The 21,233-nt window shown below is 44.7% G+C and overlaps 1 protein-coding gene across 5 annotated transcripts in view; it reads left to right on the forward strand.

The window, feature by feature from the left end:
* Nucleotides 1-21,233, forward strand: part of DCUN1D4 (defective in cullin neddylation 1 domain containing 4) — a 72,962-nt gene that overhangs the window by 50,899 nt on the left and 830 nt on the right. For 4 of the 5 annotated variants that reach the window (XM_090035910.1, XM_090035911.1, XM_090035915.1 and 1 more), the window contains 5 exons: nt 2,964-3,034; nt 6,944-7,035; nt 9,414-9,522; nt 18,235-18,339; nt 21,025-21,127. In XM_090035910.1, coding sequence (XP_089892036.1) covers nt 2,964-3,034; nt 6,944-7,035; nt 9,414-9,522; nt 18,235-18,339; nt 21,025-21,127 — 480 coding nt within the window. The remainder of the gene's footprint in view (nt 1-2,963; nt 3,035-6,943; nt 7,036-9,413; nt 9,523-18,234; nt 18,340-21,024; nt 21,128-21,233) is intronic. The other variant, XM_090035913.1, reaches the window with a different exon arrangement.

Raw genomic sequence — 21,233 nt, forward strand, 5'->3', positions numbered from 1 at the left:
CCCGGCAAGGTGCTCATCTAACTTCCTTTTAAAAATCCCCAGGCTAGGAGCCTGCACCACTTCCTCTGGAAGCCGGTTCCAGGCCCTAGCCGCCCTGACTGTGAAGTAGCGCCTCCTAATATCATTGCTCGGGTGATGCAGACATCTCTGCGATCCTGGGCACGAACAACGGAGAAGCATGCACTGTCTCCCACAACATTTTTCCTTAACAAGCTAAGGATATACGGATTAGACAAGAGTACTGCAAAGTGGACCCAAAACAGGTTGGATTGTTGTGCTCAAAGAGTACTGTTCAATGGCTCAACATCTAGCTGGGAGGAGATATCAAGTGGGTTTTCCCAGGAGTCTATCCTGGTATTGTTAAACATCTTCATTATTTATTTGGATGATGAGACTGAGTGCCTGCTTAGCAAATTTTCACATAACTTGGTGTTGTCCACATTGCAGAAACCCTAGAGCGTAGTTTCTCAACTTGTGGTACGTGTACCCCTGGGGGTACATGAGACACAGGCAGGGGGTATGCAGGTACCCCAACACTCACTCTGTCTCTTGCCCTCTTTTCCTCTCTCTCTTGCCCCTTCCTACTCCCAAAACTATGGCAAAAAAATGGGTGCGCAGCAGATTGTGCAGCGCTTTAAATTCCCCAGTAATAATTTGGCATGCCATGCTTTGTACAGCATTGGGTTCAGCCCTCCTAGCTTTGGCCAACATCACCTCTAGCCCGGGTACATACATGAGTTGTGCACCCCTGGTGTAAAAGGTGGCAACCCTACCCACACCAGATCAGACATCTGTCCTGTCACAGCCCTATGTACACAGCCCTTCTTCCAACGTATGGCACACATTAGTCAGTAAATATAAAATCCCCTTAGAAAATTGAGTGTTTGGGTACTTATTAACATTTTTCAGAAGTTGGGGGGTACTTGTTACTTGATAGGTTGAGAAACACTGCCCTAGAGCAGTGATTCTCAACCGGGTGCCACAGCATCCTGGGGTGCCCTGAGATTCTTTCAAGGGTGCCCTAGGGTGCTGTGCAGTGTTAGCACTGTTAGATATGTGAATGTTTCATTGACAAGATAAACCCAGAGATTTTAAATAGGGATCTGTAGCATTGGAAACATTCTGATCTGTGCTCTTTCTGAGTTCTTTGCAACAGAAGAATTGCTCTGTTATTTTTCTGTATTAAAGAAAAGAGTGAAAATTAAGAGTTGTCATTTTCTGAGGGGTGCCTTGAGTCCAAAAAGGTTGAGAGCTCTACTCTGCAGCAATGGTTAAGATCCAAAATGACTTGGATAGACTGCAGAAGTGGCTTCCAATTAATCAGCTGAGATATAACAAAGTCCTATACTTGAATAATTGCATGCAGAATTACAGATTGGGGAATGGGAATGACTGGCTTGGGTGCAATACTGCAGGAAAGAACCTGGAGATTACAGCGGATCATAAGCTGAATAGCAGCCAACAATCTCTTCTTGTTGCCAAAAAAGCAACAGCTTACTCAGTTGCATCTCTGTTGCAGTATCTCCAATAATACTGTCTCTATTGCAAGTCAAAGAAAGTGATTATGCAGCTCTGTTCAGCACTGGTGAGGCCTTACCTGGAGTACTGAGTTCAGTTTTGGGTCCAAAACTTCAAGAAAGATGTGGACAGATGGGAAAGAATCTAGTGGAGAGTGACAAAAATGATTAGAGGCCGAGGAAGCCTGACTTAGGAGGAAAGGCTGAAAAAAATGGGGGTTCCTTAGTCTGGAGAAGAGAAGACTGAGGGAGGATTTGGTAAGTCTTCCAGTACCTGGAGAGCAATTATAAAGAGGATGAAGATGGACAGGACTCAGAGCAATACCTTCAAATTGTAGCAGAGAAAACTTAGGTTGGAAGTTAGAAGGAACTTTCTGTCTATGAGGGTTGTTAGGCATTGGAACAGGCTACTGAGAGACATTCCCTGGAACTACCTGGAATGTCTATCCCTGGGAATGTTCAAGAGTGGGATAGACGGACGCTTGGCTGGGATAGTTTAGTTGGGGATGATCCTGCCTTGAGCAGGGGGCTGGGCTCGATTACCTCATGAGGACCCTTACATCCCCTATTTCCTGTGATTCTAACTAATATGTATCTGCAAGGTGACCATGTGGGGCTCCATTTGTACCTTTTCCATATTTAGTAAAATGGAGTCTTTCAGTTATTTACCTAGAGCAGTGGAGCTCAACCTCTGGCCTGCAGGCTGAATCCAGTCTCTGGAGTTATGTTATCTGGCCCATGGGTCTGGAAAGTTGCTAGTGATACACAGTGTTGCTCCATGTGCAGGATCCAGTGGTGGGGGGCAGGGCCAGCAGACTGGCTGCTTTGTGCATGGGTTCCAGTTCGCGGACTCTCCCTGTGACACTTACCCAACCCATGGGGCTAGAAATGTTGATACCCACCTCCAGGTGTGCAAACGCCACTTTGGAGTCACCTGTAGTCATGTTGTGCCTATGTAAAATCACTCAAGGGAGACAAGAAAAGTTACTTATCAATAAGTAGAGTTCCTTGAGATGTGTTATTAGTTTTGCATGAGCATATGCACGTCTGCGCCCACATCCTGCTCACATCCCATCTTCCTTGTAGTTGCATGCAACTTTGACTGGGGTTGAGAGGAAACCAAAAAGGAGGTAGTGTGTGGTACCCTATATTGCCTTTATACAGAGCTTGAGAGGGGCTGAGGCTCTAGTGTGCTTTGAGTAATGTTAAGGCAAAAATTCCAAGTGTAAGTGTTGTTATGTATGTGCACCCATAATGAGGAGGTGCACAAGGACAGTGCATGGAACTCTAATTAATGTTAAGTAATTTTTCTTTATATGCAAGTAAACAAACGGAATCATACAAAATTTTAGTCTGTGTTGCGTGTTTCCTTTTCTTTTGCATCAGTGATAAGCTTCCAATGAATTTTAAATTAAACATAAATGTAAAATAGCATTTTGATTGCAGGAACTGATGATGTTGTGGGTCCTGAGGGCATGGAGAAATTTTGTGAAGACATTGGAGTTGAACCAGAAAATGTAAGTTGAAGGTTTTTCCTGATCATGCTTCAGCAAGTAGCCTGGTTAACTGTTGACCAGTTATCTTTTCCATTTTAAAAGTTGTCATAGTTTTAATTAGAGATGCACAAATATATTAGTCTGATATTGGATTGGCACCAATATGAAGAAAATTGACTATATGGGAAATCTGGCCTGAAGTGGCCAATAATTTGGCAGATAAATTCCCATGTGTGTATGCAGCCACAGTGCAGCATGTAGGCAGTGAGGAGCACAGCCAGCAGTGGAGACCTGCATGCAGCTGGTAAGCTTGTGGTGGTGGGGGAGGGGGGGTGAGGAGGGAAGGGGCATGGGCAGATCAACACCCCCACACAGCAAGAGAGGGAGCGTGGCTGGGGCTGGGATATGTACTGCCCAGCTGGGATGAGGCAAGCATGGGATGGAGCTGTTTATCATCTGGGGGGTGGGGAGTGGGAAGGGCTGCTCTTGCTGCTTGTCCCGTGGGGAAGGTCCTGCAGCTGCAGCCTGCCCTGCCCCACCCCGCACAGATCCAGGGGCACATGCCACCTTCCCAGGCAAGTGGCAGGGGCTAGCCCCCCCTTGTGTCCCAGGCGCACCATATGGCTCCATCCCGCGCCTGCCATACCATGCCTGGGCAGTGCCTATTTCAGCCCCACTCCCTCCCTCACCGTGGGGAACATAGATCTGCCCTTTCCCCTCCCCACTTCCCTTTTCATCACAACAGGCTTACTAGCTGCACGCAGCTGTATTGGAAATCAGATTATCGACCAATATGCCTCCATAAAAATCAGCAATCAGTACTGGCCCCCAAAATCCGTGTCAGTGCACCCCTAGTTTTAATTAGTGAAACATTAGGCAAGAAGGCTTACTGATTGTTTAGGTGCACTCTGAAAACACTGGGCATTTTTACACATGCACAAGTGCCGCAGTGCCGGGCTTTTTGAAAAGCGCCTGGTGCTGCAATGCTTGCAGTTGTATAAGCAGCAAAATGTCCATCAGTGCTGTGAAAATGACAGAAGTGTACATTTGAACCAAAACACATAGAAGGTGCTTTAGTTCAAAAGTGCTCCAGTGTCATTTTCTATGTGCTGATGCTCATTTCAATGCTTATATGACTGCATGCGATACAGTGCAGCACGCATCAGCGCGCGTGAGGAGCAGACTCGATTAACTGAGTCTACTCCAAAGCAGTGGATCACTGGCACGTTGCAGGACCAAAAAGTATGAGTACAAATACCAAGTTTGATTAATTTTAGAAGTGGTAATTGTTAACCTCTGAAAAGTAGATTTTCAAAGATGTGTTGGCTGATTCAAATTGAACAATAATAACAAAGGCTTTTGGACTTCCTTTGCTTGCTTCAGATTTCTGAGGAGAGTGGAATTTCAAATGGGAGAATAATTTACTAGTCTTGTCTATGTGACATACACCATTTTGAAACTGGGCAATAGGGAACATCTGTTGGGGCTGGAAGAGACCTCGCGAGAGCAAGTCCAGCCCCCCTGCCGTTGGTAGAAAGTCTGCTGGGGTCAAGTGATCCCAGCAAGATAAGCATCCAAATGCCTTTTGAATGTGTCCAGAGTAGGTGCTTGCACCACCTGTGGGGGGAGTCGGTTCCAGACCCTGCACATTCGGACTGTAAAGAAGTTTTTCGTTATGTCAAGTCTACATCGACCTTCCAGAAGTTTGGGGCCGTTTGATCTTGTTATCCCTTGGGGAGTCCTGGTGAACAATTGTTCTCCCAGATCTTGGTGCCACACTGTTTATATACTTACAGGCTGCTATCAAGTCCCCCCTGAGCCTTCTCTTCTCCAGGTTGAAGAGTCCCATGTCCCTCAGGCTCTCCTCATAAGGTTTGCTGTCTTGGCCTTTGTTCATGTGGACTCCCTTGGCCTTTGATCAGTTCCCCAGCCATTGGATCGTGAGATGGTTGAGGCTGCAGTTCTCCAGCTTAACTGTGAGGACATCATGGCAGACCAGGTCAAAGGCTTTCTTCAAATCCAGATATATAACATCAAACTCATCTCCCTTGTCCAGGCAATGCATCACCTGGTCATAGAAGGAGATGAGGTTGATTAGGCAAGACCTTCCAGCAACAAAACCATGTTGGCTGGTACTCAGAAAGTTGCCTTCCATTAGCCTGTTGCTGATGGAACCCTTGATGATTTCTCCAGGATCTTTCCAGGGATGGATGTCAGACTGATTGGCCTGTAATTCCCTGGATCTTCCTTCCTTCCTTTCTTAAAAACTGGGACCACACTGCTTCTTTTCCACTCTTCTGGTACCTCTCCTGAGCGCCACAAGTTCTCAGATATCTTCGCCATAAGGTGTGCTGTGATGTCCACCAGCTCCTTTAGGACTCTCGGGTGCAGTCCATCTGGGCCTGTGGACTTATTGATGTTGAGCCTCTCGAAGTGTTCCCTCGCTGATCTGTGTCAATTGTGGGCCCATCTCCCACCCCCTGCATGCTTTGTGTCCAGTCTGATAGGGTGACCACCTTGGGCAGGTGGAAGACTGATGCAAAGTAGTCATTTAGGAAAGTGGCCTTTTCCTGAGTGCCAGACATCAGCTACCCCATTTGATCTAGCAGGGGTCCCAATGTTACCTTTGTTCTTTTTCCAACTTCCCACATATCTGAAGAAGGACTTTTTGTTGTCCTTGATTCCCGTGGCTAGCCTGAGTTTGGTTTCTGCCTTGGCTTTTCTGGTCTGCTCTCTACAGGTGCAGGCCAGTGCTGTGTAATCCTCCTTGGTGATGATTCCCACTTTCCATCTGGTATAGGCTTCTCTCTCTAGTTTCAGGAGGTCCAAAAGTTCCCTACTGAGCCAAGGGGGTTCCCCAGCCTGCTGACTCCATTTCCTGCAGGACAGAATTGACTTGCCTTGTGCTTCAAGGATTGCGTTCTTAAGGAACAACCATTCCTCTTGGACTCCGCTTTCTAAGGGACCATGGTCTCTTAGTGCCTGGCTGATCAGTCTCCTGAGTTTGTGACAGTCAGCCTTCCCAAAGCTGAGGATTTCTGTATTACTGTAGAGTTACTACTTGGTGTAGAGTTTACTGCTTTGTGTTTTCATTCAAATCCATAAAGCTATATTATAGTTCAGGGGTTGACAACCTGTGGCCTGCAGAGAGTCCAGGAAGGTCCAACCTGACCTGAGGTGGCATGCAGCTATGTTGTGTTGCCCATCACCTCCACGGTACCCATCTTTGTACCTCTCCATGCTGTTTTCTCTGCCTGCATTTACCTTGATGCAGAAGGGCCTGAAATCTGCAGCAAAAGTTAATGGAGATTGCTTGAGCAATTTGGGGGCTGGAGGTTTTTGGCCCACAGCAGGGGCCTGGGGCCTGGGATTGCAAGCTCTGGCTTGTGGCAGCAAGAGGTTGCTGCCTCCTCTTATGGCCCATAGTTGCAGGTATTTGATGTGAAAGCCTGTTTCATGAGGCGATGTACAGCAAGCACATTCCCCAGGTTAAAATATGCAGAGGTGATGTTGTCTTGAAGACCTACATTTACTGACATATGTACCCTTATTTTCAGGAGAGAGGTTCATTAATCTTGAATTAGTTTAACATGGGGCCAAAAGTTGGAGCACACTTCATGATATGAAAATTACAGCAGAGCCCATATCTCCCCAAAGAATTTACAGGTGTAGTTTGATTCGACTGTCCAGAGTTACCAGGAAGGACAGTGCAATGCACAATTATTTATTATATAGATGAGCAGTTTGCTAAAATCTAGAGCTTCTAAAAAGCTCCATTTTCTTGGTAGGAAGAGTCTGAGTATCCTGACTGTTCCATTCATATTTGAATGACTTCTCCTCTAAACCAAATAAGAGCATGTGGCAGTCTGTTAAGTAATAACTGTCCAAGACTATTTTTTGTTTTACCTAATAGTGTGCTCTCTTAAACAGGTAGTTATGCTTGTGTTAGCTTGGAAATTGGATGCACAAAACATGGGTTACTTTACGTTGCAAGAATGGTTAAAAGGAATGACATCACTGCAGTAAGTGCCTTGAAGTTTTATAAGCTTTTTGTATTTTGTTATAGTAAATCTAGTAATTTAAAATGCATTTGTATCCAGAGTTATGTTGGTGTAGTATAGGTATTGATTTAGTGCTCCTCTCCAGAGAAGTAGACATAAGATTTCATCCTTTTCCTACTTACAGCAGCGTGTGGCTTTCAGACATTTTTAAACCTTATGCATCCTCACAACTAGGCTACATAAGCTCTGATGACTAAACCAAAAAGTCTTAAAATAAGTGCAACCTCAGGCATAATGCTTATTATGTCTGTGGATATAATATTACTAGCTAAAAGGAATACAGAATCTTGTCTTGAGTCTGGTTTATTTACTTAACTCTGTCTGAAAATACGGCATTATCCTTTTGGCTTCTGCTCTGTTGACCCAAACCTACTACCAGAAGTATCTGCTTTGCATCCCCTTTATAGTTATCCTCCTCAGTACTTGTGGTTCCTCAAAATATTACTTCCAGGTATGCTTCTATTAAAAAGAAGCCTGCCCCCTCCCTACAGTCCAAATGTTGGGAGAAAGTTTCTCTCTCCTGGGCCTCCTTTTAACCTGTTAGTGATGGGGCTTGTACCAGGTAATTTTGATTTGACCAGTGTGTTCATGCTTTAGATATGCTGTGGCTTTGCAGACCCCGTGCCAGGCTATAGCATGAATTGTTTAATGCATCAAATAACCATAGCACTTTGTTACTAGTTGCAAGCTTTGTTGCACTCCATTAAAAATCATCAGTGTTTATATTGGCACAAACTGTGATGAGGGCACTCTTTTTTCTGTTTGTTTTTGCTTGGGTGTCCTGCACCTGGTCCCCACTACATTGTTTAGCTGACATAACTCAAATTCTGCAAAACAAAACTGAGAATGTATAGACTTGCCCAAGTTTTCTGCTAGCTTCACAGCACCTTTTATCACCTGGTGTCTCCTAGTATACACCATATGCCCTCCCCTACCAGTAGAGCTGCAATTCTGCCTGGCTTCTGGCACCTCCACACAGCTTCTATTGAGTGGATGCTTTGGCACCTTCTACATAGTGGCTGCATTTAGTTGGAAGACGTTTCGTCAGCAGACATCTTGTAATATTGACCAGCCCTTAGACTTAACTGAAACTTGCAGCTAATCAATTTAAACTGATGTGAAAGTACTACTTTTAACCTCCGGGCCTGGGCCTGTATGCATGAGTACACTAGGGATCAGCAATAGTTCACCTAACTGTGTAAATTGATTTGGTGTGAACTCTTTGTTCACACACTTATTTTGGCTGAAGAACAAAATAGGCTGAAGCCCTTTCTTTTGAGGGCTTCTCAGTGTAGGTAAATCAAAGGACCTCTAGAGAAAGAATTCTGCGTTACAAATAAAGGTAGGAGAATGTAGGCAGAGATAAGTCTGATTTATCCAAAGCAGCACAATGATGGTAGAATTAAGACACTTTAAAAATGGTCATACACAGAGTTCCATCAGCTGATTTATATACGTATATTTTTTCTATTTAGGCAACCCCCAGCACATGTGCCAGTGTGTGGCACGCAAAGACATTTTGCTTGGCATGCATGCCTCAAGGCAGGTGGTGGAGGAGCCACGAGGAGCATGATCCTTGTTGTGGCAGTGCAACACTGGCCCCTTCCCCACCATCCTCCCTGGGGCATGAGTGCACCTACTTCTGGCAATGACCTGGGCTAGGGTTCTGCAAACCCCAGTGCAGCTACTTGCAGTCTCCCTACCACCTGCTGCAAGCAGGCCAAACTCTGTGGTGGGTGTCAGAGACCTGCCCAGAGCCTGGGCCAGCTGTGGCAGGTAGCCAGGAGGCTGCAAGCAGCTGCATTGGTATCTGCAGAGCCCCAGCCTGGCTTGTTACTGGCAGTGGATGCATGTGTGCCTCGGTGGATGGTGGGGAAGGGGCTGGGGCTATGCTGCCACAACAAGGATCAGGCCCCTGGTGGCTCCCCCACCGTCTGCACCTGGAATGCCAACATTTTACAAGCCAAGGTTGTGGGTGTTTTTGGCACTCTATCCAAAAACATTGCCAACACCTGTTCTAACATTTAATTGCCTTGTATAGGCAAGTTTCTAGTTTTTTAAATTGATTGGGAACATTTTCCTTTAGGTTTAATTTAAACCTACCTAAACTTTTGGACCAAAAGGGTTTATACAACCTAAGGTTTTACACCATTTTACCTAAATCCATTTCCATTCACATTTTGGGTTCAGCCCAAATTCATGCAACTCTTGAAGACAAGCCTAGAGCCATATGTCTAACTTCTGTGGAAGAGGCATACAAAGGAGGGGAATGAAAGCAGAGATGGATATGTTTTCAATACTAGATCTTGGCTATAAAATCACCTTCTCTTTTTTTATAGATGTGATACAACAGAAAAACTAAGGAATTCCTTGGATTACTTAAGAACTTTATTAAATGAGCCAACAAATTTTAAACTTATTTATAGATACGCATTTGACTTTGCACGGGTGAGTAGTCCAAGAGTACAAAGTCTGGCATTATGGTTTTTTATAGCTCTCTGTAGGTTTACTTTCATGCCTGGTATTTTAGAAGTTGTACTAGTTGTTCCTACAATACCTGTCAAAGTTTCTTCTGACACCGGCACGTGCTAGAAGCAATGTGTTTGCTCTTTAAAACCCATCTTGCACAGAATTTGAAACACATATCAAATATCAGAATCTCAAAGGAAGAATACATGTGGGGGAAGAACAATGCTGTAGTATTAGTTTTGAATGTGGAATATTCAAGCTTAGTTGCCTGTGCTGTCACAGTTTTTCTTCATGACTTTTGACAGATCACTTGGGCCCCATTACTGTGCTTATTGAAACAAACCACAGGGCTCCCGTTGACTTAATTGGTGGAGGATTTCAGAACCTTAGTATCTCTCTGACTCAATTTCCCATCTGTAAAGTGAAAACAGTACTTTCCTGTTACCCAGGAAATCGGTATCAAACCTATGGCCTGTGGGCTAGATTTGACACACAGAACTGTTGGCCTAGTGCTAGGCCATGGGTAGTGGGATGTGGGGGACTGTGTGGAAGCTGGAGCCCTGGGGGCCTGTTGGACATGAGTGTTGGTGACAGGCATATGAGTGAGGGCTGTGCTAACACAGCCCTGCTTGCCCTAGAGCCACTTGGCCTGCTTCTAGGCTCGTAGTTGCTTGCCCCACTACCACTGTTGCTGCTTCCGTTGTTGCTGGTCTCATGGATCCGGCTTGCAAGGAGCTCAGCAGTCTAGGTCAAGTCTGGGACGTGGGGTGAGTTTGACAGCCCTGACCTAGGGAATTGTGTGTACATACATGAAAAACTGATGCACTTAGATACCGTGATAATGTAAAATACTCACAGTCATGTTAGAGATGTGGGCACTCTAACTCTTAAAATGTGCCTGCTTATTCAGGCAGATATTTTCAAGGTTTAAGGGGATTGCATTTCTTCTTTTTATTATAGCAATCGGAAAGCTACTAACCAATTGCCTGTCAAGAATGATGGGGGAGGGGCTGACAGAGGCCTGTGTTGCACCCCCCCCCCGCATTTTGGGTGTGGCCGTGCTCCACCGTCCCCAACCAGTTTGGGTCCATTCCCCCCCTCCCCCTGCTTCAAGTCCGGTGCTGCTCCCGACCACCGCTGCACTCTGGGTCCTCCTGGCTTGTGTCTACCTGCCTTCTCTCCCTGCTGCCCTCCCTCTGTCCCAGCTATTGGCAGGGCCTGGCGGTGGTGGCGGTGGTAGGGTGCCATCACTGTGCCCCCCCCTCCCCCCCCCCCGCTGGCTTTTGTCAGGACCAGGTGGCAGTGGGGCAGTGGCTCCCCCTGCTCTGTCACCACTGCCTGTAGCTGGCCTGGCCCCCACGCCCCATCCCCTGTGTCTGCGCCGTCTCTTGTTTGAATGCTCTTGGAGCACTCTGATTGTTTCAGTCAGCCAATCAGAGTGCAAATAAAGCATTACAGACAGACTAAGGCTTTTATAATATTAGTATATTGGAAATCCAGGTACTTCATATATAAGGGACTATTTTGAAAGAAATACTGTCACTATTTTTTAACCTTTTCAAGGTAATAATAGCCTTGCAGAAGACGCATGACTGGGCATTGAGGCCCAAAATACATTTTTTCTCCTTTGTATTAAAAAGGCAGTTGTAACAGGGTAAAACCTGCATTAATTCCAGAGGAATCTATTAAGTCGGACAGAACCATGTGTTACACTTGCAGAAAATCAGTATCTCAAATGTTACTCTTAATGCAGTGCCCAATTTAATTTTTTCTTTTCAAGTAAATGTTTTCTATAGGTTCTTCACAGTGGAACTCCTTGACCTTCTGCTTAACAGAATGGGCTAGATCAGTGGCAACCTTTTGCCTCTGTGGGCTGGATGGGCAGTGTCTGGTCCTTCTGCAGGCTGCATCTGACTGGTGGCTGCAATCTGGCACCTGAGACAGGTGCATCAGGCACCCATCCAGCCATGCAGGCAGGGGTGAGGGCAGCCTGGCTTAATACAGCTGATATATGGGGGGGCAGGGGGTGGGGCAGGGTGGCCCAGGGAGAAATGGGTGTGACCCAGCCCCAACCTAGCCTGGTGGAGGGAATGGGAATGGGCCAGACCCATGGGGGGGTGGGGAAGAGGGGGCATGGGCCAGCATTAAACCAGCTGTGCAGGGGGTAGGATGTGGCCCGGCTCTGATCCACCGTGCAGAGTTAGGGATTTTGGCAGTGGGGAGGGGTGTAAGTTTTAACTATTACTGCTGCCAAATTTTCTGAGCCCCGGGGAGCTCCACAGGCCGGATTCCAAGGTTCTGTGGCTGCATTTGACTTGTGGTACAGAGGCTGAGTACTGCTGGGCTAGACTTCTATGATTAAAAGTAATGAGATGCAGTGTCATCATAATGAGCTTTAAAACGGGATGTCAAAGTAATGCTGTCAGTGCTGGCTCAGACTAATTTAAAGAATTTTTTATTGGCACTTGAAGGAAGAGAGAGCTCACGTGGTAAAAGTCTCTAGTGTAAAGCCCGTAGCTTCATTTACTAGTCCACTGAGTTATGTACTGATCTCTGGGGGGGGTTTTCCAACACAAACCTAGGAGTTTTTGTTTCTTGGAAACCTGAGGGAAAAAGCTGTCTGTGATGTAAATTTTGATTCATAACTCTTTTGGAAGACTGTGAAATTAGTACTTATTAGAAACAATCAAATCAGAATAATATCTAATATAGAAGATATACAGGTAGGACAATGTATTTCATAGATTTCATAGACATTAGGGCTGGAAGGGACCTCGGGAGATCATCGAGTCCAGCCCCCTGCCCAAAGGGCAGGAAGTCAGCTGGGGTCATAGGATCCCATGTATGGCATCAGGGATCATTATTGGAAGGAGTTTCATTCCCTCACAACAGGTTCTGTAAGATAACTTGGAAATACTCAGCTTGACTGTCAGTGTATGGGAAGGAAAGCTAGATTTACTCTCCAGAATGTTAAAGCGTACAGAAGATCAGACTTCTATAATGATCACAATTTATGTGGCAAAACTGAAGATTAGCATGTGGGAAAGAACAAAGTCCCCCAAAGCAACAGAAACATTAACAGAAGGCTAACAGATTAAACTTTACAAAAATAATTTAAAGTTAATCTGAACAGGTCTAGATGTGTGGGATTTATGTTCACCATGAGTATTATGACACATCAATGTTAACTTTTTGCGTGACTGTTATGTTAACTAGTTATTAGGTAAGAAACTAAAGTCTGGATAAGTAAGGATACAGGGAACTGTTTCAAAGGAGGTAAGCAAACTAAAGTAAGTATCTTACCCCTTAAATACCTACAAAAAAGAAATAGCTTTTTGCAGCATAAAACATAGGAGAAAACTGTAAATAGAAGACAAGAGGAAATACATACTGGAGAAGTTGAAGAGGCTACTGAAAAAGGTAATCTCAGCATGTTTCTCAAACAAGTCAATATTCTCTAGAGGATCTCTTACAAAAAAACCCAACCCTTAACAAAAGAATAGAGAGAGAGTAGTAGACAGATTTTCAGTGAACAACTCAGCTCAAGCCATTAACTTGACAAAGAAATTAAGAACCTAGAACTAGGTGTTGCAACATCTCTCAAAGAAAACCATGAAATGTTAATAGCTGGAGAAAACCCTGGCTAAGTCAACCTGGAAAATAGTGAAACAAATATTGAAAGCTTACTCTTATTTCATGAATAACTGGATGTTTCGGTGAAGTGTAGAACCAGGAAAGTCTCTGAAAAAAATGATACTATATTTCAAAATATCAAGGAAAGGTGATATAAGCGACTGCAGTAATTGGATAAATTTTAATGTCTTCTGTGATGCAGAAAAATAAAGTAAATAGTTGCAGCAAAACGGAGATAAGAGCAAACTTGATTTTGATCTGAAAGATCATAAGATTTTTTTTACCCTGAGTAATCTTCAAAGAGAACAACGAATGGCAAAAACTGACCTGCCCTATGCTAAGATTTTGAGAGAATTTGACAGTTTCTATTGCAGTTCACTAGAACATCCTGATTAGAGAAATTATAAAAATAATTGAGGTTCAGCTTGCCCTATAAATGCAGAATTAAATTAACAGTTTAACAGTCAGTGGTCTCAAACAAGGATACAGTATATTGTCAAAAGTATAGGTAAAGGCATTGCATGGCTTTAACAGGTAGGCTAGAAAATTCAGATTCTGCTGGTAAGCAGTCCTCCAAATGGCAGCTCAGTTAACATGAAGCCAGACTGAAATACCATTTTGTATTTTAAAAAGGGTGTTTGTTTTTTTTAATGGAAAAAAATTAGAGTCCCAGCACTTCCTATCTCAAGAATTACGTTAGAAAGCAAACAAATGTGAGTTTTCAGACCTCAGCATTTCCATGCCAACCAATAGGACACTGAGAAGCAAATAGTTACAAATCAGTAAGGTATCATCTGCCTTCACCAGTTTAGAATAGTTTGGTCATCAGAAAATCTGCAACTGTAGAGACCAGCTATGAAACTCTTAACTCATTTCATCCTTGACCTGTGGATGTGAAAGGAAGAAATACACCAAAGAAACAGACAGATGTCTAAATGCTTTCACAAGTAAAAGTGTCAGGAAAATGCTCATATTAAGTGGAATGATTTTATAAGAAATGCTGAGATTTTTCAAAATTCAGTACTCCTCCAAAGTGATCCAGAAAAGGAGGAAAAAGCATCTAGGATGTGTTAAGAATGCAGTCAGAGAATCTGCCATGGCAGATGTGCCATTGGGCGGCTAGAAATGTATAAAGGGACTAACTGAAAGAAACCTATTGAACTGTATAGTCTGAGGGAAAAATTATGAGACTTGATCTAAAGAATGTGCAAAAGAGGCATAGACAGAGATATCAGAGGCTTGCTTGTGCCCTAAGATGGCAAATTTCCGTTAATTGCAGTTTCTGAAGTTCTGGTGCAAACGTAGTCTTACAAATAAAGGTGATGTGTAATTAGGTTTTGCAGGAAAAAACTCCTAGGTTATTTACATACTGAACATACAAAAGTAAAAGTGGTATTTGGCATACTAAAGTAAAACTTGTCTCAGATCTACAGTTTTTTGCTAAATAGTGCATTCTTTGCTCCTGTGTTGTATGATAACTCCAGTATTGTAGTTGTGGAGGGTATTTTGCCCACCCCAGAATTCAAGTATCCTGTTAGAGGCAAAGGAATTGTAATTGACCTCTTTTATGTGGCCATTATAACTGTGATCTTCTCCCTGTTGTGACTTTGCCACGAGTAGCACGCACACATATTTTTATATTCCAGTGACACAGTTCTCTTCAGAAGCTGGGTATGTACTAAATGAGACATGGTTGGGAGTGTGTAGAGAATATTCTTATAATAAAGTTATTGAAATACAGGCCAGTAGAACTTGGATCTATTTTTAACTTTACTTTTTTCTCTGTAATGGGGCAACTTACTTAAATCTGGTCTTATCAGTGACTCTTTGTTTTACTTGCCCGCTTTCCTGGATGCCCAATTAAATCAGCTAGGATTTGACATTGAAGTGCTGAGCACTACCAGCTTCAACTGAAAATGCAAAACTCAGTATCAGTGTAACAAAAAATGAAGCATAGGTATTTTTATTTGCATACTCATTTATTTCATTTGGGCACAGATTTAGTGGATATTTCTGAGTATTTTGATCTTAATGTTTCTGTGTGCTTGATTTATAAAATGAGAATAGTACTTTGCTATACTAAGGTGTTTTGGAAAAGAGTATCTGAGACATGTGGTTACTGCAGTGGTAAGTGCAATGTGAAAGGCAAAGTATTTCTTAGAAAATATTTTAGTGTAAGCTTTTGAATTGTGCGTAGTAAAAGCCAGAACAGGAGTTGCATTAAATGAGAGTTAAAAAAAATAATTGAGCAGCCATATTATTGCCATGCTTCCTGCATACTGAATGACTCCGCTTCTGTGCAGAAAGGGCAGGGAAGCTTTGTAGGGTAGGGACTACCTTTATGATCTGTGTTTGTACAGCAGCTAGAGCAAATGAGGTCCTGGTCTACGACTGGGTTCTTACATGCTGCGGCAATACAGCTGAAAGGTTACCAGGACATATGCACTCAAGCAGGATTATCTTAAATTGAGCCTTTTGTAACTGATGAGTGCTTGACTTTGCAACTGTAATGTTCCTTTAAAATAGGTGTTTTTATACAAATTTAGGTTACCTCATGTACACAGTACTCTCACAGATGAGACGTTGGATATTTTGTAACGTGTAAGGGAAGTTTTTTCTCTGCTGTTGTCTTATGTTCTTTATACAGATATAGTTTTCCAATATTGCTGGTCATCCCATTAAGCAATCCTGAAAACATCTTGGCTAAATAATGATCTCCAAACTCTCCTAACATGAACATTTATAGGTTATAGTCAGCTCTGGCTGAAGCCATGGGCATGCATTATGTAAGTGGTGAGAAATCCAACTTTTAGCACAGGAAAAAGGCAAGCATATAACCGTTTAAGTGGTTTGTCACAGAAAAAAAGAAGGTGATATTGCAACAAAATGTTAGCTCTTTCCAACAGTAACTTGCCAATACTAAGTATTCTAGCACCAGATGTAATTTCTATATAGTTATGCATAGTGTCACAGGGTATGGCTCAGTCTTCCAGCATCTCAGGAGGCTTTACTCCTTGCCTCCACCCTCTCATGGCTCCAGGGACTCTGTCGTGTCAAATTTTACTGCCTCAAGGAGGCAGAGCCAATTTGCAGATCGCCACATGGACTTGCTGCTTGGTGTCCTCTTTTTGTGAACACGCCAAAAAACACCTCACAAATCCACCTCCCAGATCCTCCTGCCTTATAGAAATATCTGTTCCTGTTGTGTCAGCATTTCTGACATTATTAACAAGCTAAGCGAGGGCACACAGCAAGAAATTGTAGGTGGTTGCACTCACGTGTGGGTATGTCCGAGTCTGTGCTCAGCTTTTACAATTAGTAAATGCCATATCTGTGTCAAAAGGGAGGCTGATCAGCCCCTCTCCTAAAGCAAAGGGGACTTCAAAGCCCTGTGGTGCAGTGCCAGCCAAGGGCCAGATGTGTGCATGCTTTGTGCAGCACTCTGCAGTCAGTTGAGGCCCAGGGCCTGGCACGGTGCAAGTCCTGGGAGCCTGAGGGGTTGGTGCAGCAGATGAGCTTGGCATGCTTGGCTGGGGAAGCATCTACTAAGTCATCAGAACCCTCCTGCTGCCAACCACCCTTGGGTTAATGAGGTGGGTGAAGTACGCTGTCAGCATCTGCTTGTTAGCCAGTAATACCTCCTGCACTGCCTTTCTCACTGTGGACTTGCCTACACCAAACTTGTTGGCAAACGGGAGACCATGTGGACATAATTGAGGGCTTGGCTACATGGCTGTTGTCCTATGTAAACAGCAGTTGAACAAGCTCTATGAAGAAGCAGTGGCAGGCTTTGACTTTTTGCCAAGGACTGTGGCATGCACTGGACCTGGTGGCACTGCTGGATCAGGAGCTGAAAGGTGGGTGGGCAGACAGGATTTGTTGCAAGCTGCAGGTGAAATTGATGAGCCTTTGCCAGTAGAAACTGACCAGGCACGCTGTGGCTGTGTGCTCCCAGTCCCTGGGCAGCCAGCCAGTTAGGGCTTTCCTCTGGAAATGGAGGCCCATGCAAAGCATGCTGCGATCACTGCATAGAGGCACTTGATTAGCTGTACCTGCTTTTGACACTGTGCTTTTGTGGACCTGCAAATTTCCCTGAAATTTTTAGCACTTCAAATGAACACCTGCCTATGCCGTGGAACATTATTTGAGTCCCTCTTGGCACTGTCTTATGCAACTTCTTTAATATTCAGTATTGGTAGATCATTGCAGTAATTTAATTGAGGGGATTTTACCTCCCAGTTTCTGAGTGTTTGAATTTAACAGTGTTTCACTTGAATACACATACACTAAAATGGAAAGCAAACGTAAGATATAAAATGGCCTGATTTAATATAATTTGTGTATATTTTTACAGAAATTTAAATACATAAAGTTCTGCACTTTGCCTTTCTTATGAGTTTGTACCTCACTGACTCCTTTATTAACAGTAATGAATCTTACAGTTACAGATGACACACAAAGGCATTGTTTTCCATTTCAAAAGTAACTAGCCCAAGCTGACATTACTGTTGCATCTGGAATGAAAACCAGAGTTCTGTACGACAGTCTCCATGTGCTGCCTCTCACTGCATGTGTTCCTTGTGTTTGCTTGATAGCTCATTGAATCTGGGCATAATTTAATCAGCATATAGGACAAATTACCTTGTGGATCACCTGAACACAGATGTGATGTTCCTTATGGCTCAAGATCCCTTTCTGACGGTTCACATAGCAATGTTCGCAGAAAGACATAGGTAGAACATGAATAGAAGATGAAGAACCACTGCCTTCCAGAAAGATTTTAGGTTGCATCCTAAAATTGTATTCTGTGTCTACAGGCGAGAACCTTTAAAAACTACAGTTAGTATGGAAAGTACCTTTCTGTAGCCTGGTCAGTAACTACAGTTTTCAACAGTAAACCTCATTACCTTTAATTGGAGAAAACCTTAACAGTCTTAACAATTCTACTATTTGTCCTTACTTTTTACAATGTGCTAAGAATGAACTGATAATTTAGCTGTATGGTGCTAATGAAAAATACAGAGATTACATTGTTACTGTCTGCTTTCCATCTGATAGGAGAAGGACCAGCGCAGCCTAGACATAAATACTGCCAAGTGCATGTTGGGGCTTCTGTTAGGAAAAACGTGGCCTCTTTTTCCAGTATTCCATCAGTTCCTAGAGGTATGATGCAAAGTCTGAAACAGTCTAATTTTTATTTTTTTAATCTTGAAATATTTAGGTATTGAAATGACAGCCATAAATGAATGATTGAGATAAAAGGATTTCTATTCAAATTTTAAATGTTAATTTCATAACATTAAAGTGCAATACCCAGGTCCTTGCACTACATGTGTATCTGACATCTGGTCCCTAAAAAGCCATTTGCTGCTGAGGTTTATTTAAAATGGGATAGAGTTCAGAGTGGCTCTTTCCTTGTTTCTTACCATATTTACTCAGTGCTAAGGTAACTTTAAATTTTTGTTATAAATTTCCATATCTGGGATCTAATTATTGGGGGATCATCTTAAATTTGTCCCCCCCACTGCTGCATCAAGAACCAGCACCAGTGGGGCATGCAGTGGGAAAAGCAGAAGCAAGGGGGTGGCTCGGGGGGGAAAGGAGTAGGAGGCAGGGAAAGCAGGGGCAGGCATGGGGAAAGCCAGAATAGGGGAGCCAGCATCCTGCCCCATATCACTAGCCCTCCTGGTGACTACCACCTTACCATTTACTTCCTCCCCCAGCTGCTTTTCTTGCTGATCATGGTACAGGGGGAGCCGCAGTGTTGCTCCTGCCCACACTGTAGGAAGCAGCTGTGCTGAGAACCCTGCTTGGCACCCCACAGGTTTTTCCTGCCCTGCTTCCTTTTCCCCCTTTCCCTTCTGCTGTCTCCCCATGGCAGGAGTAGGGGAGAAAGGAGCAGGGCAGGGAAGGAGAAACTGGGAGCTGGGCTCCTGCACAGTTTTCTCACAGCTCTTAGTTGTGAAGTGTAATTCTAAGACAAGGCTTTGTTTCTCCCATGATGAATTGGGGGGACGGGTGACGACACCCTATCTTAGAATTGAGTAAATATGAGAAATTTCACTGTTTTGTTTCTTTGGTTTTACAAAATCCTTTATAATTACAGAAACATATTATGCTCAATTATGCTCAATGTTGCTTATTTAACTCCTGTTTTGATTCCTGTGAACCTAAACTTCATCCAGGGTTCGTTATCATATTTTGAATTGTATTAAGTCTTAAATTGTTTCATAGTTTGTTGCATAGCTAGGGATCCAGGTTTTGTTTCCCATTGGAATATGGAAAAAACTGCGGATTTCCCCTTTTACCTGAGAGAAATGCGGATTTTTAATTTTAATGGAGAAACGCACAGATTTTGCACTTTTGCAAAGAGCTCTCTGCAGGCTGGCAGAGTTCTAGCCTGCAAGGGGCTGGGGGGCGTGGGAGAGGGTAGTCAGGCAAGGGGTGCCATGTGCATGTATATGCACATGGCTGCCAGGCAGCCTAGAGGGCAACTCCCACAGGTAAGTATGGTGGGAGTGGCAGGGGATTGAGGCCTACCTCCATAATGAGGGAAGAAGTTGGGCAGGGCTGGGGCTGCTGCCCGGCTAGGCAGTGCCTGAGGCTTGGGGCCCTGGGCCAGAATGCACAGCTGCAGGGCCCTGGCAGGGAGTGGGATGGGGCCATGGACGGCTCGTCTGGGAGGTGGGGGTGGGGCTGGTTCTCCACTGCTACGCTCACTTCTGGGGGGCAGGGGTGGGGAGCACAGAGAAACCTGTGGGGGGGGCGCAGAGTTCTGTATATGGGACCGGGGCAGGCTTAGCCTCCCTGCCCTGCTGCCCTCCCCCAGGGCCTCTGCAGCCCAGTGAGTGGGACCTAGTGCTGCAGGGCAGAGTGGGGCCAGCTGGGGAAGCTCCTTGCTGCTGCAAGCTCTGTATCACCCTGCAAGGCATCCCGTGCCCACCTGGCAGCAGCAGGGGTGGCGGTGTGCGGTTGTGCCCCTCGCTGCTGAAGGGTGGTTTCTCACCAGGGCAGTGCAGAGCTCGCAGTGGCACTGAGCTTCCCTGCCCAGATCCACTGTGCCCTGCCACATTGGGCTTACCCGCTGGGCTGCAGAGTTCCTGGGGGAGGGCAGCAAGGCAGGGAGCCCCAGCCAGCAGTGGGCAGCCCATCCCTGACCCACGCACAGATCTGGGTGGCACGGGTTCCCTCTGCCCTGTCCCTGGGAGTGCACTCAGCAGAGGGGAGCCAGCCCCACCTGCCCGAACCCACAGTGGGCAGCTTGCACCTGCCCCCACCCCCCGCATGGGTTCTGCTTTAGCTGTGTTGCCTCTGGCAGGAGGGAGCCAGGCTCCATGCTCTGCTATGCTGCAGCAGCCGCTGCCTCATGCAGGTGGCAGCCGGGGGTTGGGTGCTGCTGCAGGGAGTAGGGGCTGTGGACCCTGACCCCGTAGCCCTGGCAGCTAGGGGCCCCCTCTGACAGGGCTGGGGAAGGAGGGGCAGGGAGCTGTGGGTGTGGAGTGAGGGGCACCAGCAGGGCCAGGGGATTGTGGAGTGGGGCAGGGTGTGAGGGCACCAGCAGGATCAGGGTAGCTGTGGTTGGGGAGTGAGGGGCACCAGCAAGGCAGGGAGCTATTGGGGGACAGTGAGAGGGACCAGCAGCGCCTCTCTCTCTCTCTCTCTCTCTCTCTCTCTCTCTCTGTATGTATATACGTGTGTGTGTGTGTGTGTATATATGTATATGCACGTATATATAATGGTGTTTGATTTTTATTGTGAATTTTGGGGGTTTTACCAGAGAATTTGCAACTTTTTTTATCAGAGAAAACCAGGATCCCTTTTATAATTTATGCTTCTTGTCTCAAGCAGCAATCAAAATACAAAGTTATCAACAAGGACCAATGGTGCAATGTTCTAGAATTCAGCAGAACAATTAACCTTGACCTCAGTAATTATGATGAAGATGGGGCCTGTAAGTATTATTTCTTTAGAAGTATTCTTAATTCCCTCTCTTTTTCTCCATATGACCCTAATTCTTCAGTTCATTTTTCAAGATGAGAAAAAATATAATGAAATAT

This window comes from Crocodylus siamensis, chromosome 2, assembly GCF_052110815.1.
Source record: "Crocodylus siamensis isolate JL-2025a chromosome 2, ASM5211081v1, whole genome shotgun sequence".
Taxonomy (NCBI): Eukaryota; Metazoa; Chordata; order Crocodylia; family Crocodylidae; genus Crocodylus; species Crocodylus siamensis.